A 25912-nucleotide genomic window follows, 5' to 3' on the forward strand; every position below is an offset into this window, starting at 1 on the left:
AGAATGACTGTTATTTGGGTGATTTGTGATAGGTTCTCTAAGATGGTTCATCTTGTACCACTCCCTAAGTTGCCATCTTCCTCTGAGTTGGTGCCCCTGTTTTTGCAACAGGTGGTTCGCTTACACGGGATTCCTGAGAACATTGTATCTGACAGAGGAGTTCAGTTTATGTCTAGATTTTGGAGGACTTTCTGTTCCAAGCTGGGAATTCAGTTGTCCTCCTCTGCTTTTCACCCTCAGACCAATGGGCAGACAGAGAGAACAAACCAGACCTTGGAGTTGTATTTGAGATGTTTTATTTCCGCTGATCAGGATGATTGGGTTTCATTTTTGCCCTTGGCCGAATTTGCTTTAAATAATAGAGCTAGTTCTGCCACTTTGATGTCACCTTTTTTTTGTAACTTTGGGTTTCATCCTCGATTTTCTTCAGGGCAGGTGGAGCCTTCTGCCTGCCCAGGTGTTGACACTGTGGTGGAGAGAATGCACCAGATCTGGGACTAAGTGGTGGATAAGTTATCTCTCTCCCAGGAAAAGGCCCAGTGGTTTTCCAATCGACATAGGACCATTGGTCCCCAGTTTAAGATTGGTGATATGGTGTGGTTATCATCAAAAAATATTGCTATGAAGGTGGCTTCTCCTAAGTTTAAGCCTAGATTTATTGGACCTTACAAGATTTTGGAGATAATTAATCCGGTCTCTTTTCGTTTGGCTCTTCCTGTCACATTTAAAATCCATAATGTGTTCCATAAGTCCTTGTTGAAGAGGTTTGTTGAACCAGTTGTTCCTGGGTTGGCACCTCCAGACCCTGTATTGGTTGAAGGTAACATGGAATATGAGGTAGAGAAAATACTGGATTCCGGTCTGGCTAGATGGAGACTCCAGTATTTGGTTAAGTGGAAGGTTATGGTCAGGAGGATAATTCCCGGGTCTCTGCCTCTGATATTCATGCCAAAAGATTGGTGCGTGCCTTTCATCGGGCTCACCCTGATCGCCCTGGTGGCGTGGTTGAGGGTTCGGTGACCCCTCCTCAAGGGGGAGGTACTGTTGTGAGTTCATTTTCCCCTTCGTCACTGGGGTCTGGTGAACTCCCTATTCTGGTAAAGGAAGGTAATGAGCCTGATTATCAGGCACCTGAGTCTAATGAGGATGACTGGCTGAGTGGAATCACGGACTGGATATAAGGCTGCCGACGCCCTTCTGCCCTGCGGGTGATTTCTCTGTGGACTTCTAGGACACCAGTCTGATTCCTGCTCCTCTAAAGCTAAGTTTTCTGTTTTGCCTGTTAGCTTTTTGTTTTGTTTTTTGTTTTCCTTGCTTTTCAGTATTCTGCCATTCCCTGCTGGGGGGAGCTGAATCTCCGTTTGCCTGTAGCTCTGTCTTCAGTATATTCTTGAGTACTGACATAGCTTTTTTGAAGCCTAGCGTCTTCAGGGCCTTTTTCACTGTCAGTCTGTTGGCTCTTATTTTCATAGGGTTTTTCACAGATTGCAGACAGCAGCCTTCCTGTCCTTTTCTATCTAGTTAGCTTGGGCCCCTCTTTGCTCAGTCTATCTTTCTGTCTGTGTTAGTATTTTCATCTTACTTCACCGTCATTATATGTTGGGGGCTGCCTATTGCTTTGGGGTCTGCTCTGGGGAAGTTTAGATTTCCCCTTTCTTTCTTTAGGCCTATTTAATTCTCCGGCTGTGATCGAGGGGTCTAGGGCATCGTAGGAACCCCCCACGGCTACTGCTAGTTGTGTTGATAGGTTCAGGGGTCTGCAATCCGATAGCTGCCAACTTCTCTGGTTTTCTGGACTTAGCTAGCATTTCTGTTTTTGCCTCCTACGGTGACTCAATCATAACACTCCTGCCTCCGAAGCAGCCAGCTTCCTGCAGCAGCAACCCTGCAACCTAGGACCCCGCTCCACTGCCGCCGCCCCGCCTCCAGGTAAGCAACCCTAAAAGCGGATTATAAGATGCACCACCATTTTATTAAAAAAAATACTTTTCTCCCGAAAATTTGGGGTGCATTTTATAACACGATGCATCATATCTGCAAAATATATGTGGCAAACACATGGCAAAATATTCACTTTAAAGAAAGTAAGTTATTCTAAAATGACTTCTAATATGTGAATTGTGTTTATTTCATATGTTGATATAGCTTCACCCATTATACCTGACTACAGCTGAGCATTGCAAGCTGAATTAACTTAATTTTGTGTGGTCAGTGGTCACAGCTGATTGCTTAAGGACATCTTGCAGATATGTCATTTTACAGCGCTTGTAATTGAAGATGGCTTTTATGTGCAATGATACACTGCGCTGCTGTAGGTATAATTCAAGGAGCTTTATTGGTGCCTACGTGTTTCCTGAGCTGTCCCAGCTCACTTCATCAGGGCATGATGCACCTTATAGCCATCTTCAATTACAAGTCCTTGGACCCTGTGCAGACTGCAGCAGCTGTTTCATGCGTTTGTAGGTGTTGTGACCGAAGTTTCACAACCCTATCAGGTGTGTCTCTCCTTGCCTCACCATTACAATTGTGGTTTAAAGGTTTTACACAGTGGATGCACCCTGGTTTGTTTCTTTTATTTTACAGCGCTGGAATATTCTTCTCTTAGTTTAAGCCTTTATAATTGCTTTCCCAGTATTCTCTCCTTTGAGCATTCCAATGAATCCAGCCGGCATGTTCTCAAAACCATTGGTGATGTGTTCATGATATTTCACCTTGCCCTATTAAATAATATAAGAACAACACATGTTATTGTTTTACAATGGCCTCTGAGAACTACAGTCATTACTAGTAGCATTCTTTACGAAGTAACAGGTAAAATGAAGAGTATTTGAATTTTTGAGTTCTCCTCTGTTTTTGCAAATTTACCATGAAACAACAGTTCTGGAGAACTTTGCAACCCTGAATTGCGCTGTTCCTCTTTTACTGCTTGTAGGAAAGTGGCAATAAATAGACAACTGGGTCTTACCATTTTCATTTTACGCACAATTTTAAAGGCATTTGTAGCGGTGGTAGAAAGAGACAGAAAAGGGTCACTGTGCAGAACAGTAAATTATAATATAAGAACTATCATAGGACCTGAGGACAGAAAGCTCCTTTCAAGCTTGGCCATGAAAAGATTTGCAAACTGTGGAACCATTTTACTTCCTATTGTAGTGTCTTTCTACATCAACTAAGCAATGTGCTCCTCAGACCTGTGGGGGCAGCACATGTGCTCCTCATACTTGTGGGGGCATCACAACCCAGAACAAGACCCCAATCAGAGGACAATAAAACATTCACACTCCTTATCTATGAACTGTTCCAATATTTATGGTCACAACAGTTTATCATTCTCCCATAATGATAGTTCTGCTTCACATCACTTATCTAATTTCATTATTTGTTTCTGTGTTGTGTATAAATATGTTATCCTTCAGATTTTGTATTAGTCTATATGCCTGATGAAGAGACCTGTGTAGTCTCAAAAGCAGGGGTCCTCAAACTTTTTAAACAGGGGGCCAGTTCACGGTCCCTCAGACCATTGGAGGGCCGGAATATAGTTTTTAAAAAAAACTATGAACAAATTCCTATGGCCTATGCACACTGCACATATCTTATTTAGAAGAAAACAGAAACAAAACCGGAACAAATACAATTTTTAAAATGAAGAACAAGTAAAGTGTTAATTCAACAAACTTACCAATATTTCAATGGGAACTGTGGGCCTGCTTCTAGCTAATGAGATGGTCAATGTCTGGTTCCATATTTGTCACTGCTAGTCGTAACAAGTGATGCAAGTGTTCATCAGTTAGTCTAGATCTGGTAGGAGATTTCAGGTGTTTCATTCTGGAAAAAGTCTGTTCACAGACATAAGTGCTGCCAAAGATGGTTGCCATTTTGAGTGCATGCTTCCTGAGATTAGGATATGTCTCAGAGGGGAGAGATGCATAGAAATTAGGAAGGCTGCTTGACTTGAATGCGTCTTTCAGAGAGTCACAATTCTGTAGTTCAGCCAGTTCAATTTAGTAAACTGTATCCACATTTTCAATGTCAATAGAAAATGGGTTACGGAAAAGCTGTATGTCCTGTCCATGGAGATGAAGCTCTTTAAATCTAAATTCGAACTGCTTTAGTAAGATTTCCAGTGAATCCACACATGTTTTGTTTGGGAATGCAACCAGTGGTTTTTCCGCTAACAAATTTTGAGTTGTGGGGACATGGCAGAAATTTTCCTCCTTCACTTGTTTGATGAGGAGGCCTAATTTTACTTCAAATGCTTTCACATGTGATTGCATATCACAGATGAGCTTCCCCTTTCCTTGAAGTTGCACATTGAAACTGTTAAGTAACTCTGTTACATCTATCAGAAAGGCAAGGTGCCATTTCCATTCTGCATCATTGAGCTCTGGTATTTCTTTGTTTTAAGAAAGCAGAAAAGCTGTAATCTGTGGAAGCAAGTCATAGAAACGTTTCAAAACTCTCCCTCGACTCAGCCAACGGACTTCTGTGTGGTACAGAACATCTTCATAGCCAACATTTAGCTCAGACAGAAATTCCTGAAATTGTCTGTGGTTTAATGCATTAGCTCTAATGAAGTTTACACAAGATACCACAATTTTCATAACAGAGTCCCACTTCAGTGATTTACTACACAGCGCCTGTTGGTGGATTAAGCAGTGTATGGGTATTGGATGAGAGTGGTTATGCTTGTCCATCTCTTGGTTAATGCGAGCAATTACTCCTTTCTTAGACCCCACCATGCTAGGAGCACCATCAGTTGTCACACTGGCTAGTTTAGGCCAGTCCAGCTCCAAACCATTCACAGTTTGGCAAACCTTTTCATAGATGTCTTCTCCTGTAGTTGTTCCTTTGATGCTTTGCAGTGCAGCAAGCTCTTCTGTGACTTCAAAATAATCATTCGTCCCACGAATAAAAATTAGAAGTTGTGCAGAATCACGAATATCATTACTTTCGTCGAGTGCCAAGGAAAAATAGGAAAGTTTTTTTGTGGCATTCTTTAACAAATTCTCCCTCCACGAATGGTCTGCCAGTGCACGCTATTAGCTTGGCAACTTGAAAACTTGCTCGCAGTGATGAAATATTTAGCTGCTTCTGCTTCACAAAAGTATTTTGCTGAGTTGTCAATGTATTTTTTAGTTTTAATATTTTATCTTTTCTCACTTCTCCGACCAAACAATCATATTTATCTTTATGTTGAGTTTGATAGTGTCGATGCAAATTGTATTCTTTGAACACAGACACTATATTCTGGCATATCAAACACACAGCTCTTTCCTTGTACTGCATGAAAAAGTAATCATAAGTCCACTGTTCCTTGAATATCCTACACTTCAAGTCAATTTTTCTCTTTCTCGATGTCATTGTTTCCTAGAGATTCAAAATTGCTATTAGTAAAATACCAATATATATACAGCTCTACAAAAACTACACCAGAAATAAAATTGCACACACAGAGACATACAGACTGCACTGCCCATCATTGCAATGTCATCAGTGCCTATCAATGCAGCCTTGCCAGTCCCCAATAGACAGGTAAATGTCCCCAATATGCAGCATAATCCCCCATAGGCAGCATAGTAGTCCCCCATGGGCAGCATAATTCCCCATAGGCAGCATAATTCCCCATAGGCAGCATAGTAGTCCCCCATAGGCAGCATAGTAGTCCCCCATAGGCAGCATAATCCCCCATAAGCAGCATAGTAGTCCCCCATAGGAAGCATAGTAGTCCCCAATAGGCAGCACAGGTCCCCAATAGGCAGGTAAATGTCCCGAATAGGTAGCACAGGTCCCCAATAGGCAGGTAAATGTCTCCAATAGGCAGGTAAATGTCCTCAATAGGCAGGTAAATGTCCCCACTAGGCAGGAAAATATCCCCAATAGGTAGCACAGATCCCCACTAGGCAGAACAATGTCCCCACTAGGCAGGAAAATATCCCCAATAGGTAGCACAGGTCCCCACTAGGCAGGAAAATGTCCCCACTAGGCAGAAAAATGTCCACAATAGGTAGCACAGATCCCCACTAGGCAGAACAATGTCCCCACTAGGCAGGAAAATGTCCCCAATAGGTAGCACAGATCCCCACTAGGCAGAACAATGTCCCCACTAGGCAGGAAAATGTCCCCAATAGGTAGCACAGATCCCCACTAGGCAGAACAATGTCCCCACTAGGTAGCACAGATCCCCACTAGGCAGAACAATGTCCCCACTAGGCAGGAAAATGTCCCCAATAGGTAGCACAGATCCCCACTAGGCAGAACAATGTCCCCACTAGGCAGGAAGATGTCCCCAATAGGTAGCACAGGTCCCCACTAGGCAGGAAAATGTCCCCACTAGGCAGGAAGATGTCCCCAATAGGTAGCACGGGTCCCCACTAGGCAGGAAAATGTCCCCACTAGGCAGGAAAATGTCCCTAATAGGTAGCACAGATCCCCATTAGGCAGGAAAATGTCCCCACTAGGCAGAAAAATGTCCCCAATAGGTAGCACAGATCCCCACTAGGCAGAACAATGTCCCCACTAGGCAGGAAAATATCCCCAATAGGTAGCACAGGTCCCCACTAGGCAGGAAAATGTCCCCACTAGGCAGGAAGATGTCCCCAATAGGTAGCACAGGTCCCCACTAGGCAGGAAAATGTCCCCACTAGGCAGGGAAATGTCCCCAATAGGACCCGGCATTAAAAAAAAAAAAAAAGTACTCACCTATGTCCCCGCGCTGCTCTGAAGAGGCGCCCGCTCGTCTCCGTCTTCTTCCGGCACAGGCCAAGGCGGCGTGACATCATCAGACCGCGCAGGCGGTGTGATGACAATCACGTCGTTTCTGTGCACTGTGCTGTGGGAGGGCTGCGCTACGCCTTTCCTCGGCGCCTTGTCCCGCCCGCAATTAGACTGTCCGCCGGCACTGAACTGCAGTGCAGTTCATGAGCTCAATGTCGGCCTGGCCAGGGGCCGGATAAAAGTCTTTGGAGGGCCGCATGCGGCCCACGGGCCGTAGCTTGAGGACCCCTGCTCAAAAGCTTGCAATTTGTTACCATCTTTTCAGGTAGCCATTAACATGGTATAAAAGATCTTTCTCCCAAAATTAAAAACAATTGACACAATAAATTTTGTGCAATTTTAATACTAAGCAATCACCCCCTCCATGAACTGGTAGGTTGTTGTCTCATCAGTATTTAGCACCTATGTTGCCGCCATCTTTATTATATGGGTTTGATGCATCTTGTGCATTAGTGCATTAGTTCTGAGACCTGGGCAAGTAAATATTGCTGCCTTTTTTAATATGGAAGCCCTTTAAAATGACCACACCATTTTTTAAATATTCCTTATTTTTGTCTGAGGAAAATGAAGAAACATCCATCTCAGATGATCCAAATAAAATAATCAATGACTTTATTGAATAAGACAAAAAAAATTGAGTGTAGATCTGCTACGTGTTTCAAATCAATTGTGATCCTCCTGAAGAAGTCTGAAGAATGATCCTAATTGATTTGAACCGTGTATCATACAGTGCCTTGCGAAAGTATTCGGGCCACTGGAACTTTTCAACCCTTTCCCACATATCAAGCTTCAAACATAAAGATACCAAATGTAAATTTTTGGTGAAGAATGAACAACAAGTGGGACACAATTGTGAAGTTGAACGAAATGTAATGGTTATTTTAAATTTTTGTGGAAATTCAAAAACTGAAAAGTGGGGCGTGCAATATTATTCGGCCCCTTTACTTTCAGTGCAGCAAACTCACTCCAGAAGTTCGTTGTGGATCTCTGAATGATCCAATGTTGTCCTAAACGACTAATGATGATAAATATAATCCACCTGTGTGTAATCAAGTCTCCGTATAAATGCACCTGCTCTGTGATAGTCTCAGGGTTCTGTTTGATACACACAGAGCATCATGAAGACCAAGAAACACAACAGGCAGGTCCGTGTTACTGTTGTGGAGAAGTTTAAAGCCGGATTTGGATACAAAATTATTTCCAAAACTTTAAACATCCCAAGGAGCACTGTGCAAGCGATCATATTGAAATGGAAGGAGTATCATACCACTGCAAATCTACCAAGACCCGGCCATCCCTCTAAACTTTCATCTCAAACAAGGAGAAGACTGATCAGAGATGCAGCCAAGAGGCCAATGATCACTCTGGATGAACTGCAGAGATCTACAGCTGAGGTGGGACAGTCTGTCCATAGGACAACAATCAGTCATACACTGCACAAATGTGGACTTTATGGAAGGGTGCCAAGAAGAAAGCCATTTCTCAAAGATATCCATAAAAAGTGTTGTTTAAAGTTTGCAACAAGCCACCTGGGAGACACACCAAACATGTGGAAGAAAGTGCTCTGGTCAGAAGAAACCAAAATCGAACTTTTTGCCAACAATGCCAAACGATATATTTGGCGTAAAGGCAACACAGCTCATCACCCTGAGCACACCATCTTCACTGTCAAACATGGTGGTGGCAGCATCATGGCTTGGGCCTGCTTTTCTTCAGCAGGGACAGGGAAGATGGTTAAAATTGATGGGAAGATGGATGGAGCCAAATACAGGACCATTCTTGAAGAAAACCTGTTGGAGTCTGCAAAAGACCTGAGACTGGGACAGAAATTTGTCTTCCTACAAGATAATGATCCCAAACATAAAGCAAAATCTACAATCGAATGGTTCACAAATAAACGTATCCAGGTGTTAGAATGGCCAAGTCAAAGTCCAGACCTGAATCCAATCGAGAATCTGTGGAAAGAGCTGAAAACTGCTGTTCACAAACGATCTCCATCAAACCTCACTGAGCTCGAGCTGTTTGCCAAGGAAGAATGGGCAAGAATTTCAGTCTCTCTATGTACAAAACTGATAGAGACATACCCCAAGCGACTTGCAGCTGCAATCGCAGCAAAAGGTGGCGCAACAACGTATTAAGTTATAGGGGCCGAATAATATTGCACGCCCCACTTTTCAGTTTTTGAATTTCCACAAAAATTTAAAATAACCAATAAAATTTCGTTCAACTTCACAATTGTGTCCCACTTGTTGTTGATTCTTCACAAAAAATTAACATTTGGTATCTTAATGTTTGAAGCATGATATGTGGGAAAAGGTTGAAAAGTTCCAGGGGGTCAAATACATTCGCAAGGCACTGTATCTACACGTTAAGGAGTCATGCTCTCTGGTAGAGTTCACAGAGGCACTGGGTTCTTGCGTCAAAACAAATTGATGTTAATTTCCACAGGTTACCCAGTACCGAAAACAAAACCATAAACACCAAATTCATAGCCATGTCAAGGCGCTATCTGAACAACACAGACCCTGGCTACTTATACATGGCTGAGCTAGTCCCAGTCTAGTCAAAGAGACTATAGTTTGTCTTTCCTCAGCTCCAACATAGTCCACTTTGCTCAGCTTCCCCCAGGGGACTGAGAAAGACTAAGGAAGCCCATGTCCTGGTTCTTAGTCAAGGTTAGCTTGGCGCATCTAATCAAGACCTGCAGTGGTAGGATTTAACCCACTCCTACCTAGATTTCCTACAACACTGAGTGTTTTGTTCATATTTTTTGTGGATTAATCAATAAAGCCGTCAATTATTCTATTTGGCTTGCAGAAGCTGGATGTTTCTTCGTTTTCCTCTCTACACACAGACTGTGTGATCTGTACACCGGGTGGGAAGTCAGTTGGACTTTTCTTTATTATTTTTGTCTTAAACCATTTTTTTAAACATTTTGCGAAAAAAAGTCACAAATCTTTTTAAAAAGTTGTCTTATATTTTGTCTGAAGCCTTACTAGGGGCAGGGATCGGAGTGAAATATGATATTTTGTAAGAGTCACATTTCATGATTCTGTCTAAAACATCAAAAAAGACATTAAAGAGAAAGGCTACTTAAATGACACAAATGTAAAAATGGCACAAAATGTATAAAAAATAATGCATAAATACTAAAGTTACTAGTAAAGAGCAAATTACTTCAGAAAATTGGAGAAACAACAATGACCAATTGGAATAGATGTGCTGGAAGAAGAAAAAATAGGCAAGTGAAAGAATCTGCATGACTTTGGCAAGAGTCCATTTGATTTGTGAAGGCTTCACCAAGATCATGCATGTCCAAAACAGCAGGTCTTATGTGGTGTTCCCAGTATGAAGTAAGTGTTATCATAATTGTTACAAAAAAGAACAACTGGAGAATCGTCATGAAGAGCAAAAGCTATCGAACGTGAGCTTCTCTAGCATAAAATGCTGTTGGACACCTCCAGAGGTCTTGTGGGTTCTCGAGGAGTCAGAACCGGTTTGGTGGCATTAAGGGGAAATACTCAATATTAGACAGGAAATTTTAATGTGATTGTTAATTAGTGTACATTCACAGCAGCTGAGCAGCTGATCTTGCATTTCAATCTTTTTTTTAGGGATATAAAGAAATCAATTAGACTACTTCTTCATTTTCTTCTAAAGAAATATCCAATACCTAAAACTTTGCGAAGTAGATAATATGTATACCCAAGATTTTAATGTTTTTCCACAGAAGGTCCAATAGTCGGAAATTACAGTAGGTATGAAATGACATACATTATATTTACATAACATTTCTAATCTCTTTTCGTACACCCAGGACAAAGTATAATTGCCCCGGTTTAGAATTTTCATACCTCTAAAATCCACTCCAACAGCTGCTTCTGTGCTTCTTCATAAATGGGCTTACTTTCATAGTGAAATATTAAAAACCCTTCCATGCGAAGTTGCTTAAAGAGAAGAAGTGGCTGAACATAAGGCCCTAGAGGTAAATTATAATCATTACTTCCTGAAAATAGAATCTGTGGCAAAAATCTAAACAATTTTCGTTTTTAAGGGGAAGTTGTTTTGTCTCTTTTTTAACCACATCAGGTAGTAACTACACCTTGAGGTAGACCCCTGTCTGAAGCGGTCAGATGATTGCGTTGTATTGTGATTCACTGACAGCTGCGACAACCAACGGGCTCTTGGCTGAACAATCTACATTTGTACTTCTCTGTCCTATCTAAACAACCATATTTCTAAACAGAGAATGACCAGCAATACACGGATACTCAGGAGCAGAAGACACATGTTTCGGTGAGTTCTTGGAGCAGAAATTGAGTGGAAACTTCAAGTTTTTTTTTAGGAGTTTTGAGATTTGGAGGAGGATTTGGTGAGTTTCCAGTTAGTTTCTGCTTAAAAAAAACATCGACACATCTATATTTTATGCATTAAAAATGTTAGATATGTAAAAAAAGGCTTAATATGGTTGTAACTGAAGTCTAATTGCTGCCTTTTAGATGTCTTCTTATGCTTTCTGCTCCAATTGCATCATGAACCTGCTGAAATGGAGCATAGTGGGTTCAGTATGGCTGAGTGTATGCCTATGCTGGGGTGGAAAGAGTGAAAATTGAAGGAATAAAGTAAAAAAATGTAATAGTATACGTATGTTACATGGTTTTGGTAGCTGAATTTTACTCAATGGCCCTGAATAATTAAGAATAGCCTTTTTTCATACCAGTCTGATGAGGGTGTGGGGTGGGGTGCGAGGCATTAGATTTATTATGAGGTACATCCCTCTTAATAAATCAGGCAAAACAGCGAAGTGGCATGCTCCTCCATGTGCACCTCACCACAAATCTTACTCCAGCCATGGACTATAGTAATATTTGTGGCATAGGCAATGCCTCTGTTCATCATAATTTATAAAGCCTCTCCATTACTAAGCTGTGGACTTGATATCACGAGACAAAACAAAAGTGACATCAACCCCACAAATATGAAGCCCACTTGCCACAGCCATAGGGTAAGTGGGAAGAGCCAGGCAAAGCGCCAGAATTGGTGCATCTAATATTCTGGGTGGTTGCAGGATGCTATTTTTGGGTTGGGGAGTGGGCAATATCCATGGCCCCTTACCAGCCTGAGAATACCAGCCCCCAGCTGTCTGCTTTAACAAGGCTGGCTTTCAAAAATGGAGGAACCCCCACGCTGTTTTTTAAATTATTTATAGAATTAAAAAATACCAAGTGGGGACCCCTCTATTCTTGCTAACCAGCCTTACTAAAGTTGACAGCTGAGGGTTGCAGCCCACAACTCTCAGTTTTGCCTGGCTGGTTCAGTGGTTAGCACTGCAGCCTTGCAGCGCTGGGGTCCTGGGTTCAATTCCCACCAAGGACAATATCTGCAAGGAGTTTCCCCCCACATTCCAAAGACATACTGATAGTGAATTTAGATTGTGAGCCCCATCGGGGACAGTGCCAATAATGTCTTTAAAGCGCTGTGGAATTAATGGTGCTATATAAATGAGTAAATTGAATAATATAATAATAAACTTTATAATTAAATAAATAAGCCCAACATAATTTAATTATTATTTAATTATTTATAGCGCAGGGGGCGGCTGATGATAACTCTGTTATCAGTTGAATACAACTCTCAGCATTCTCCCCTGCTTGCGTTGCGAAAGATAAGAGCGGTTTTCAGCACCCGGCTCCAGGGAATAGCATGAACTGTACTGCTGATTCACAGGTGCTGGTACGTGTCACACTAATGACACACTGTTTGTCATCAGTGTGCACAACATTTTGCGGCCCGTGCTGCTGATAAAAAATGGACATGTCAGCATGTTTTGCCCACGCACGCAAGGTCCGTGGAAACACACTGACATGAACACAGACTCATTCAAGTGGGTCTACGTATGTAAGACTCCGGTACGTGTGAAAACTCTTACCACACGTAGCGGACACACTGATGTGTGAAAGAGGCTTTCTATTCAGTTATCAGATATGATTCTTTTACACAATTTATACTTGAAATCATGAGTCACCTGTTTGCGGAATGGAGTCATTGTACATTGAGATGCATCCACAGACTGCTATTCTTCCAAAGTCTTTCATTTGCTGCAGGGCTGTATCTGCAAACTTCCCTCCAACCTATTTAATTAAATGGAGAAATAAGGAGAAGACAAATGAGGGGGTCCAATCATTACTTTTGTGGCATTGTCTAATAGTAGGATATTATGCGCTCTTAATTTAAATTAATTAGTAAAGCATCTGTCGAAATATTATTTAATGCCACTCCAGCGTTATTTTTTTCCAACTATGAAGTGATGTTTAAGGTCCCCTGCCCCTGGTCATGTACTCGCCCTCTGGCATCTTTACTGTTTTTCGGCACTGCTGTGGTCACACGGCACCCTCTTGTGAGCATAGATTAGACTGGCTGGAAGTCAGGAGCTAGGTCACAAGCTCTCAGTGTAAGGGTACCGTTACACCTAGCGATGCACCAGCGATCCCGACTAGCGATATGACGAGGTCAGGATCGCTGGTGCATCGCTAGGTGGTCGCTAGTGAGCTGCCACACAGGCAGATCTCACCAGTGACATAGCAGGGGTCGGGGGTCGCTACTTACCTGTCAGACGCGGCGATCCTGCGTCCTCCCGCCCGGCTCCACGCGTCACTCGTCGGCGCCACAGGAATCCCAGCAGGAAGTGACCGACGAGGAATGGTCCAGGAGCTTCTCGCACGATCAGCGATAACCAGCGGGGGAGCCGGTCGGAGGTAAATATCACATGCAGCGATACCGCTAGCAATATCGTTGCAACATCACAAAATCGGTGACTTTACAGCGATATTGCTAGCGATATCGCAGTGTGTAACAAGGGCTTAAGTCTATGAGGCCAGAATGAGGCTCCCATTGACCTGTATTGAAAAGTGACTTTGCGCTGCTCCATGAAACACTGGAGCCAGGGGTGGACCTACCACCCATGCATTGCCCGGGGGCCCCGGGAGAGAGGGGGCCCCTCCAGCCTCCAGCACCGCATGGCTAATTATTCAAATTAGCCATGTGGAGCGCCAGGCGCAAGGAGGAGAGGAGCCAACCCTGAGGTGAGACGATATCATCGTCAGTCACGCTGTGCTGCGCTGCTGCTGTGGGGTAGGAGAGGAGGAGAGGAGACAGACTGTCTCACTCACTGTACCTTTGGGGCCGGCTGGACGGTGGCTGCAGCCACAGATCAGTCACTTGTGTGTGTGTGTGTGTGTGTGTGTCTGTGTGTATGTCTGTGTGTGTATGTGTATGTTTGTATGTCTGTGTGTCTGTGTGTGTATGTGTGTGTGTATGTATGTGTGTATATCTGTGTATGTGTATGTTTGTGTATGTGTGTATGTCTTTGTGTATGTGTGTGTGTTTGTATGTGTGTATGTCTGTGTGTATGTATGTATGTGTGTGCATGTGTGTGTATGTCTGTGTGTGTATGTATGTGTGTATGTATGTGTGTGTGTCTGTGTGTATGTGTGTGTGTATGTATGTGTGTATGACTGTATGTCTGTGTGTGTATGTGTATGTGTGTGTATGTATGTCTGTGTGTATGTATGTGTGTATGTATGTGTGTCTGTATGTATGTCTGTGTGTCTGTGTATGTATGTATATATGTATGTGTGTGTCTGTGTGTATGTATGTGTGTGTATGTGTGTATGTCTGTGTGTGTATGTATGTATGTCTGTGTCTGTGTGTATATGTATGTGTGTGTGTGTGTATGTATGTCTGTGTGTGTATGTATATGTGTATGTCTGTCTGTGTGTATGTCTGTGTGCGTATGCATGTCTGTGTGTATGTATGTGTGTGTGTCTGTGTGTGTAGGTGGAGCCTGGCCCTGGAGGAGATGCGGACATGAGGAGAAGACTGTGATGAGGAGAGAAGGCCATGATGCCCGGGGTGATGGGAGAAGGCCATGAGGGGTAATAGGAGAAGGCCATGAGGGGTGATGGAAAGAAGGCATTGTTGGGATCATGGGAGTGATGGGGTGAAGGCAATGATGGGAGTGATGGAGAGAAGGGAGTGATGGGGAGAAGGCAATGATGGGAGTAATGGAGAGAAGGGAGTGATGGGGAGACGGCAAAGATGGGAGTGATGGGGCGATGGGGCAGGCAATGATGGGGAGAAGGCAATGATGGGAGTGATGGGGTGATGGAGCAGGCAATGATGGGGTGATGGAGCAGGCAATGATGGAAGTGAAGGGGAGAAGGCAATGATAGGAGTGATGGGGTGATGGAGCAGGCAATGATGGGAGTAGGCAATGATGGGAGTGATGGGGAGAAGGCAGTGATGGGGTGATGGAGAAGGCAATGATGGGAGTGAAGGGGAGAAGGCAATGATGGGAGTGAAGGGGAGAAGGCAATGATGGGAGTGATAGGGTGATGGAGCAGGCAATGATGGAAGTGAAGGGGAGAAGGCAATGATAGGAGTGATGGGGTGATGAAGCAGGTAATGATGGGAGTAGGCAATGATGGGAGTGATGGGGAAAAGGCAGTGATGGGGTGATGGAGAAGGCAATGATGGGAGCGAAGGGGAGAAGGCAGTGATGGGGTGATGGAGAAGGCAATGATGGGAGTGAAGGGGAGAAGGCAATGATGGGAGTGATGGGGTGATGGAGCAGGCAATGATGGGGAGAAGGCAATGATGGGAGTGATGGAGAGAAGGCAATGATGGGGTGATGGAGAGGGCATTAATGGGGTGGTGGGGGAAAAAGAAATGATGGGGTGGTGGGGGAGAATGCACTGGTGGTGGTGGAAAGGGCAATAATGGGGGTGGTGGAGGAGGAGGAGGAAATGATGGAGGTGGTGGAATGGGCAATGATGGGAGTGGTGGGGGAGAAAACAAAGATAGTGGATGGGGAGAAGAAAATGATGGAGGTGGTGAAGAGGGCAATGATGGGGTGGGGGAGAGGACAATAATGGGATGCGAGGGGAGGAGGACAATGAGGGGTGTGGGGGATTGGGATGTTATGAAGGGGGACTTATAATGGCCTTAGGAACAGGGGGAGGTGGAGGAAGACGTTATCGCTTATTAGGTCTAACACAGTCCCTTAGTATATAGTGTACCCACTATGTCTAACACAGTCCCTTAGTATATAGTGGACTCACTAATTCTGTTTAACACCACCCTTAGTTACATAGTTTCCTCTTTTATTATGTATAACACGTCCCTTATTACGTGCCATCCTCTCTAGTTATATATGGTGCCGTCCCTTATTATATAGCTTCCTCTGCTCTTATGTATAGTGCTGTCTCTTACATAGTGTATTCTTGTTAATTTTGTTATTTACAGTGCCCTCTTTTATTACATAGTCCCCTCTTTTGTTAGATATAAAATGACTGCTGATGGAGCAGCCGGAGACCAAACTACCAGTCCATCAGCTCCTCCATTAGAAAGGATGCTTTCCCATGCTCCATCAGCCATCATTGCATTATACAGCTAACAAGACAGGACGGTATGTAATAAAAAACAGGGCTCTATATAATTCAATATGTAAGGGACGGTACTATACATAAGAGGGCACTGTGTAAGGGACAGCAATATACATAATAAAGGAGACTATGTAATAAATATATGTATGTGTGTGTGGCTATATAATATCAAAATATATATATATATATATATATATGTATATACACATGTAGCTTTGACGCCATAAAAGGAGGGGGGCCCAGACACAATTTTTGCACAGGGGCCCCAAGCTGTCAGTGTCCGCCCCTGACTGGAGCTGTAGGCAAGTCACATTGACAGAGACCGATGGCAGCGATGCTGGAAAACGATAAAGATGAGTATGAGACAGGGGAGCAGGGGACTTATATGTAAAGCACCACTCCAGCCATGCAATAAAAAAAAATAATGCCGGAGTGGTGCTTTAAGCTTTTCAAACTAGATATGAGCTGTACATCTATATCATGTAAACATGGATTCATCCAAATCTTTCTCTGTCCAATATTGTGTTAATGTTCAAAACTAACTAAAATATATGCCATATCTGAATTAGATAAATGGACTAGCAATAAACACTCTTTTTTTTTTTTACTTTTGAAGTTTTGTAAAAGTTCAATGAACTTTCAAAAGATATCTGCAAAACAACAATTTCTTAGAATCTACAATGATTTGGAATGAAGGCCCCGCAGCATTGCTATTTCCCCCTCCCTTTACTGCCTGCAGTGGTTCTAGGTAAAACAGCTTTTTGCAGTTGTAACTCAATACAGACAGCTCAGCTGCCCAGGCTGACAGTCCGTAGACATTTCATATGCCCACAGCTCCAGCTGCCTTTTCATTAAAATTAGGAGAGCAAACATAAGGGTTTCTAATGCTGTCATAAGAACTTCTTTTCAAATGAAATCTAACAATTTTGCACAAAAGCACATTTGAGGGTTTTTTCGCAACACAGATCTGCAGGAGCGCACAGTTTAACTAAGGCTATGTTGACACGTTGCGTTTTTGCTGCGTATTTTAATCCAAATTTTAACTGAAAACTGCAGCATGTCACTAATTTCAGGGCTTTTTTCTGCATATTTTCACTGTTATGGTAAATATTTATACTTTGCTTTGATTATTATTTTGGACAATTAAATCTACCTATATATGTTTGATAATTTTGTATTTTAGCATTAGCTTTATAAGTGCAACATCCTTTTCTGTGGCCTCCCTGCTAACACCCTCGCACCTCTCCTGTCTATCCTTAACTCTGCTGCCCGACTAATTCATCTCTCTCCTCGCTACTCCTCCACTTCTCCCCTCTGTAAATCTCTTCACTGGTTCCCATTCCCTCAGTGTGTTCAGTTCAAATTACTAATGCTGACCTACAAGGCCATCTATAACCTGTCTCCTCCATACATCTCTGATCTAATCTCCCGATACCTTCCCTCATGTAAACGCCGGTCCTTCCAAAACCTCCTTCTCTCATCCACACTTATTCGCTCCTCAGCCAACCGCCTCCAAGACATTTCCCGAATAGCCCCATCCTATGGAATTCTTTGCCCCAACACGTCCGGCTATCAACCACATTCGGATCCTTCAGACGGAACCTAAAAACCCATCTCTTCAGGAAAGCCTACAGCCTGCAATGATCCCCGCTGTCTCCTCTCCACTACTGGAGCTACCGCCTCACCATCACTCGAGCTGCTGCAACCCCCCAACCTACTGTCTCCTTCCCCACCACCCTGTAGCATGTAAGCCCGAAAGGGCAGGGTCCTCTCTCCCCTCTATATCAGTCTGTGATTGTTAGTTTGTTTGCTGTTAGTGATATCTGTAATTTGTATGAAACCCCTTCTCATGTACAGCATCATGGAGTCAATGGCGCTATATAAATAAATATTAATAATAATAATAATAAAAGCGTTATTCATAAAAGCAATAATGTGTTGCCTCTGATATAGAGGTATTTTTGTGTTAAACATTTCTCATTGTTTCTGAAAGTATAGTAACTGGTTAGAACCAGTGAGAAAGGAATTTTGACAGAATCCGTAATTTTCTATTTGGTTTTTCCCAACTTAAATATCTTCTCTCTTAAGTAATATAATGTAAGAAGCCATTCCCACTTTCCTTATCTCTGTGGCTGTAATAAAATTTTGTGACTGGGCATCTGAAGACCAGAGAAGAACTGTATACTGACAGACACTGGCTGTGTGTATATTCTTGGCTCCCATGTATCGTATTTATTTTATTTAATTTTAATTTGGACCAATAATGGTAGATTGGAGATAGTTTGTACCTCAACCGAAATTGTCTCTCCTTAGCAACACCCATTGGAAATAATGGGTAAGTGCAACTACCTAAGGACGCTAAAACATGCTATTTGGGAGGGCCCTAAAGTTTATCAATGTACACAAGAGACCATAAAAACGCAGCAAAAACAGCATAAACTCAGTAAAACCTGCTTTTTGTAAGTGAAAAGTGCTAAAATATTGGGGCTTGATCAGAAAACCATCAAAAGTTTTCTTACAAATAGTTAACAGGGTTGAAAAAAACATTTTGAGAAAAAAAGACACATTAATTGCTAAAGGTTTGAGAAGAATCAAGGAACCCATTAGAGATGAGCGAACCTTTTAAGGTTCGGTTCGGCTCGGCGAACTTCTAAATGTTTGTCAAACTTATCTGAACCACATTGATTACAATGGGAGGCAAAACCAAATGCATATACAACACCTTCTGTGGGGCCCAAAAGCTGCCAGAACAGCTCAAATTCAGGGTAGACACCAGGAAAAGTGGCATCAATTGACCCAGAGTATCTACTATATTATCGTCTAATTCTGTCTGTCTGTTTGTAACGGAAATCCCGCGTCGCTGATTGGTCGCGCCCGGCCAGCCGCGACCAATCAGCGACAGGCACAGTCCAGCTGTGAATTGGCACGGAATTCGACCGATGCACACCACTGCTACCGTCGGGATATCTGATGCGCTAGCCACTGATCTCCCGACGGTTGCCGCGGGTCATCTCCTGCTGCACGGAGTTGCCGCCACCATCAGGGGCTTTTCTACAGCATTCTGTAATGCTGTAGATAAGCCCCCGATGAAACCTGAAAGATAAGAAAAAAGAGTTAGATTATACTCACCCCCGGAGTTCGGTCCAGTCCGATGGGCGTCGCTGTCCCGTCCGGCGCCTCCCATCTTCATACGATGACGTCCTCCTCCTTGCTTCTCCCTTGGCTCCTGCGCACACATACGTTATCGGCTCTGTTGAGGGCAGAGTACTGCAGTGAACAGGCGCTGGACCTCTCTGACCTTTCCCGGCGCCTGCACACTGCAGTACTTTACTATGCCCTCAACAGGGCAGATAAAGTATGCGTGCGCAACAGCCGAGGGAGAAGCAAGGAGGACGACATCATCGTATGAAGATGGGAGGCACAAGACCGCGACACCCACCGCATCCACCCCCACCCCCCGGTGAGTATAATCTAACGTGTTTTTCATATTTTTCAGGTTTCATCGGGGGCCTATCTACAGCATTACAGAATGCTGTAAATAAGCCCCTGATGGCGGTGGCCCCAGCTTATGGGGCAAAAATGGGGTGACAGATTCCCTTTAAATAAACTACATACATATTCTAGAATACCCTATGTGTTAGGGTCCTGTCTCACTAAACGATGCACCAGTGATCCCGACAATGATACAACCTTGTCAGGATCGCTGGTGCCTCGCTACATGATCGCTGGTGAGCTGTCAAACAGGCAGATTTCACCAGCGATCAGGACCAGCGAGGAAGCTGGTATCCAAGGTAAATATCAGGTAACTAAGCGAGCGCATCGCTTAGTTACCCACTGTGTACCTTGGATACCTGCGTGCTCACGCTGGGAGCTGGTATCCAAGGTAAATATCGGGTAACTAAGCGCGCGTCACTTAGTTACCCGCTGTGTACCTTGGATACCAGCTCCAAGCGCCAGCACGCAGGTATCCAAGGTACACAGCGGGTAACTAAGCGACGTGCATGCTTAGTTACCCGATATTTACCTTGAATACCAGCTCCCAGCATCTGCTTACAACGATGGGAGCTCGCTGATCGTTGTTCTACCGCTGCCACACGCAGCGGCCAGCGGGAGACCAACCATCAAAAAAAGGCCCAGGACATTAGAGCATGATCAGCGATACCCGGCAGGGGGGGGGGCGGTCGCTGATGCGTGCCACACACAGCGAGATCGCTGGCGAGATCACTGCTGCATCACAAAATCAGCGATCTCGCTAGCGATCTCGCTGTGTGTGACGGGGCCTTTAGAATCGGGCCACCATCTAGTAAAAAGTATAATTTTGCAGCATGGATGCATGGTACAGGGCTTGGAACAGAATTTCTAGCTTAAATATTGATCAGTAACAGGTGGATGAGTGACAAGTGTAAGCCTGGTGGTCTGAGAGTCCTGCCAAATTCAGGCAACACACATGAAGGAGATTCAACTTGGAGTCCCAACAATTAGAGGCAGACACCAGGAAAAGTGTCATCAATTGACCCAATTTTATAATGGTGCAGCAGTCAGCCATGAGCCATGCAAGAGACAAAGTCTGTGTCAATGTAAGGGGGTGAGATATGATGTCCCTTTTGCTTCCCTTCCTCTAATTGCCTTTGATTTGTTAATATGTACATATTGCTAATATTGATAATTAGAGTTGAGCGAAACGGGTCGAAAAATTTCAAAAGTCCCCGACTTTTGGCAAAGTCGGGTTTCATGAAACGAAACCCGACCCTAGGATGAGGTCGGCCACGAGGTCGGCGACTTACGCGCCAAAGTCGCGTTTCAAAAGTTTGTTTTGCGCTCTTTTTCAGCCAATCAGGATCCACGGACACTGTGGGCAACGTGATGACATAGACAGGGGTCACCACCATCTTTCAGAAGGGCAAGCAAGTGATTGGCTTGCTTTGGTGGGCGTCACAGGGGTTATAAAAGGGCGTGTACGCCGACCGCCATCTTACTTCTGCCGATCTTAGCATAGGGAAAGGTTGCTGATTCTGTAGGGAGAGCATTAGACAGGGAAGAAGAAAAAAAACTGCTTCTGCTGCTAGCGATTTTGCCTGTACAACACACCAGTCACTGTGTGTGCAGTGCAAAGGAAGGCTATATTGTGGAGGATCAGCGGTGTTGGTTGTTAGGCTGCCTTCTAAGGCTTCCTGACAGCTGCATTGCTGTTTACCCACTGCTCTGCAAGCTGCTTTTTTAAAAGCAATCCCAATTTTTTTTTTGTCCTGCTGAGGTACTGAGCGTGCAATTTTTCACACCATACAGCGTCAGTGGGCCTCACACAATCCAAATGTGTCCAGTGTCCACTAGTGTCTGCAGAAATTCAAAATCTCCCTTATCCTGTAGTCACTTTTTTCACACCTGTGCCATCGAGCCTGTGACATAGCACTCTGATATTCAGTGGGCCTCACACAATCCAAAAGTGTCCAGTGTCCACTAGTGTCTGCAGAAATTCAAAATCTCCCTTATCCTGTAGTCACTTTTTTCACACCTGTGCCATCGAGCCTGTGACATAGCGCTCTGATATTCAGTGGGCCTCACACAATCCAAAAGTGTCCAGTGTCCACTAGTGCCTGCAGAAATTCAGAATTTCCCTTATCCTGTAGTCACTTTTTTCACACCTGTGCCATCGAGCCTGTGACATAGCGCTCTGATATTCAGTGGGCCTCACACAATCCAAAAGTGTCCAGTGTCCACTAGTGTCTGCAGAAGTTCAAAATCTCCCTTATCCTGTAGTCACTTTTTCACACCTGTGCCATCGAGCCTGTGACATAGCGCTCTGATATTCAGCGGGCCTCACACAATCCAAAAGTGTCCAGTGTCCACTAGTGTCTGCAGAAATTCAAAATCTCCCTTATCCTGTAGTCACTTTTTTCACACCTGTGCCATCGAGCCTGTGACATAGCGCTCTGATATTCAGTGGGCCTCACACAATCCAAAAGAGTCCAGTGTCCACTAGTGTCTGCAGAAATTCAAAATCTCCCTTATCCTGTAGTCACTTTTCTCACACCTGTGCCACCGAGCCTGTGACATAGCGCTCTGATATTCAGTGGGCCTCACACAATCCAAAAGTGTCCAGTGTCCACTAGTGTCTGCAGAAATTCAAAATCTCCCTTATCCTGTAGTCACTTTTTTCACACCTGTGCCATCGAGCCTGTGACATATCGCTCTGATATTCAGTGGGCCTCACACAATCCAAAAGTGTCCAGTGTCCACTAGTGTCTGCAGAAATTCAAAATCTCCCTTATCCTGTAGTCACTTTTTTCACACCTGTGCCATCGAGCCTGTGACATAGCGCTCTGATATTCAGTGGGCCTCACACAATCCAAAAGTGTCCAGTGTCCACTAGTGTCTGCAGAAATTCAAAATATCCCTTATCCTGTAGTCACTTTTTTCACACCTGTGCCATCGAGCCTGTGACATAGCGCTCTGATATTCAGTGGGCCTCACACAATCCAAAAGTGTCCAGTGTCCACTAGTGTCTGCAGAAATTCAAAATCTCCCTTATCCTGTAGTCACTTTTCTCACACCTGTGCCACCGAGCCTGTGACATAGCGCTCTGATATTCAGTGGGCCTCACACAATCCAAAAGTGTCCAGTGTCCACTAGTGTCTGCAGAAATTCAAAATCTCCCTTATCCTGTAGTCACTTTTTTCACACCTGTGCCATCGAGCCTGTGACATAGCGCTCTGATATTCAGTGGGCCTCACACAATCCAAAAGTGTCCAGTGTCCACTAGTGTCTGCAGAAATTCAAAATCTCCCTTATCCTGTAGTCACTTTTTTCACACCTGTGCCATCGAGCCTGTGACATAGCGCTCTGATATTCAGTGGGCCTCACACAATCCAAAAGTGTCCAGTGTCCACTAGTGTCTGCAGAAATTCAAAATCTCCCTTATCCTGTAGTCACTTTTTTCACACCTGTGCCATCGAGCCTGTGACATAGCGCTCTGATATTCAGTGGGCCTCACACAATCCAAAAGTGTCCAGTGTCCACTAGTGTCTGCAGAAATTCAAAATCTCCCTTATCCTGTAGTCACTTTTTTCACACCTGTGCCATCGAGCCTGTGACATAGCGCTCTGATATTCAGTGGGCCTCACACAATCCAAAAGTGTCCAGTGTCCACTAGTGTCTGCAGAAATTCAAAATCTCCCTTATCCTGTAGTCACTTTTTTCACACCTGTGCCATCGAGCCTGTGACATAGCGCTCTGATATTCAGTGGGCCTCACACAATCCAAAAGTGTCCAGTGTCCACTAGTGTCTGCAGAAATTCAAAATCTCCCTTATCCTGTAGTCACTTTTTTCACACCTGTGCCATCGAGCCTGTGACATAGCGCTCTGATATTCAGTGGGCTTCACACAATCCAAAAGTGTCCAGTGTCCACTAGTGTCTGCAGAAATTCAAAATCTCCCTTATCCTGTAGTCACTTTTTTCACACCTGTGCCATCGAGCCTGTGACATAGCGCTCTGATATTCAGTGGGCCTCACACAATACAAAAGTGTCCAGTGTCCACTAGTGTCTGCAGAAATTCAAAATCTCCCTTCTCCTGTAGTCACTTTTTTCACACCTGTGCCATCGAGCCTGTGACATAGCGCTCTGATATTCAGTGGGCCTCACACAATACAAAAGTGTCCAGTGTCCACTAGTGTCTGCAGAAATTCAAAATCTCCCTTATCCTGTAGTCACTTTTTTCACACCTGTGCCATCGAGCCTGTGACATAGCGCTCTGATATTCAGTGGGCCTCACACAATCCAAAAGTGTCCAGTGTCCACAAGTGTCTGCAGAAATTCAAAATCTCCCCTGTCCTATAGACACCTTGTACCTTGTTTTACATTACTATATAGTTTGTTGGATTTTGTCTACATTTCTACCAAAGATGAGGAAGGCTGGTGGAAGAGGCCTTGGAATTGGGCGGGGGTTGGCAGCTGGTAATGATGGTGTTGGTGGTGGATCTGATGGTAGTGGCAAAAGCAAGGAGGTGTTGAGCCTGTGTCATCGTCTGGCTCCACAAGGCCTTGAAGGCTTAGTTTTCTAGGAGTTGGCAAACCGCTTTTAAAGCCAGAGCTTCAGGAAAAAGTTTTGTCTTACATTGCTGACTCAGCCTCCAGCTCTATCGCCTCCTCTTCTGAAGTTGTAAAAAATAAAAGCACTGAGTCGTCATTGGAGGCTCATGTTCATGAACCACACCTTTCCTTGTGTCCTTCACCACAACCAAGATTGAAGGATGACGCAGGCCATACTACTGATTACTCCATGGAGCTGTTTTCACATACCATGCCTGGATTATCAAGTGAAATGGTGAATTACCCAGGCCAAGATGAATCTGACATGGAGTGCACTGATGCACAGCCGCTGATAGATGATTCTGCTGGTACATTCACTCAGAGCACTACATTGTCCTCGCAGTGTACAGAGCCAGATTCTGACCCTGATGAGACTCAGGTGCCCCTTCCAGCACACTATACCACCATACACGGTGACACAGAGGAAGGTGCACATGACATTGAAGAGGAGGTGATGGATGACCCAGTTGTTGACCCAGATTGGCATCCATTGGGGAAGAGGGTGCTGCTTCCAATAGCTCAGATGAGGAGGAGCATCCACAGCAGACATCGACATCGCAACAGCTGTTATCTGGCAGGCCCGGAGCACTCCAAAGACAGGTTCCAAAAATCAAAAGAGTTGCTGGACAGCTTGTCCAGAGGGTCAAAAGATCACAGCGTGCTAGGTCGCAAAATGTCTGCCAAAGTAGGAAGAGTGCAGTGTGGCACTTTTTTGAACAAAATCCTCATGATCAGGCCAAGGTTATCTGTAAGAAGTGCGCAAAGACCTTTAACCGAGGGAAAAATCAGAAAAATTTGAATACCAGTTGCATGCTTAGACATTTAACCAGCATGCACTTGCAAGCGTGGACACAACACCAAACCTCAAGTGCCACATGTGCAACTGATCACAAAGAAGGTAGTCAACAACGCTACATTGTTTCCCCCACTGTAAGCCCACCGGTTAGCACAGCAGCAAATGTTGAGGTGTCATTGCAAGGCCACAGCAGTCAGGGAATCCCACTGTTATATCAACGAAATACTGAATCTAAGCCATCAGAAAGAACACCAACTCCATCACCATCATCAACCCTCTCTCAGTCCGCCCTGTCCACCGCTACTTCCACAATATGCAGCTCTCAAGTCCAGCTCACCCTCCCAGACACTATGAGTAGGTCAAGAAAGTACTCAGTCTCTCATCCGCGTACACTGGGTTTGAACGCCCACATTGCCAAACTAATCTCGTTTGAGATGATGCCCTATCGGTTGGTGGAAAGCGCAGCTTTCCGCGAACTCATGGCCTATGCAGTACCACGCTATTACCTACCCAGTCGCCACTTCTTCTCTCGCAAAGCCATCCCAGCCCTCCACCATCATGTAAAAGACCGCATTGTCCATGCACTCAAGCAGTCAGTGAGTGGAAAGGTGCACCTCACAACTGATGCATGGTCCAGTCGGCATGGCCAGGGCCGTTACGTGTCCATCACTGCGCACTGGGTTAATGTGGTGGATGCAGGGTCCACAGGGGACAGCGGTGGTGGGACAGTGCTGCCTAGCCCACGGTATAGGAAACAGTTGGCTGTAGGCATTCGACCCTCCTCCTCCTCCTCCTCCTCCTCCAGAAGCGA

At 44.4% G+C, this 25912-nt stretch overlaps 1 protein-coding gene across 2 annotated transcripts in view; it reads right to left on the reverse strand.

Annotated features, from left to right (window-relative positions):
- Positions 1 to 2558: 2558 nt before the first annotated feature.
- Positions 2559 to 25912, reverse strand: part of LOC141055757 (prostaglandin reductase 1-like) — a 69340-nt gene continuing 45986 nt past the window's right edge. For both annotated transcript variants that reach the window (XM_073552454.1, XM_073552453.1), the window contains 3 exons: positions 12800 to 12905; positions 10629 to 10753; positions 2559 to 2717 (listed from right to left, as the gene is read on the reverse strand). In XM_073552454.1, the coding sequence (XP_073408555.1) occupies positions 2607 to 2717; positions 10629 to 10753; positions 12800 to 12905 (342 nt within the window). In that variant the 3' untranslated portion in view covers positions 2559 to 2606. The remainder of the gene's footprint in view (positions 2718 to 10628; positions 10754 to 12799; positions 12906 to 25912) is intronic.

The sequence above is a fragment of the Dendrobates tinctorius genome, unplaced genomic scaffold (assembly GCF_039654945.1).
Source record: "Dendrobates tinctorius isolate UK_male_01 unplaced genomic scaffold, ASM3965494v1 ptg000191l, whole genome shotgun sequence".
Lineage (NCBI taxonomy): Eukaryota > Metazoa > Chordata > Amphibia > Anura > Dendrobatidae > Dendrobates > Dendrobates tinctorius.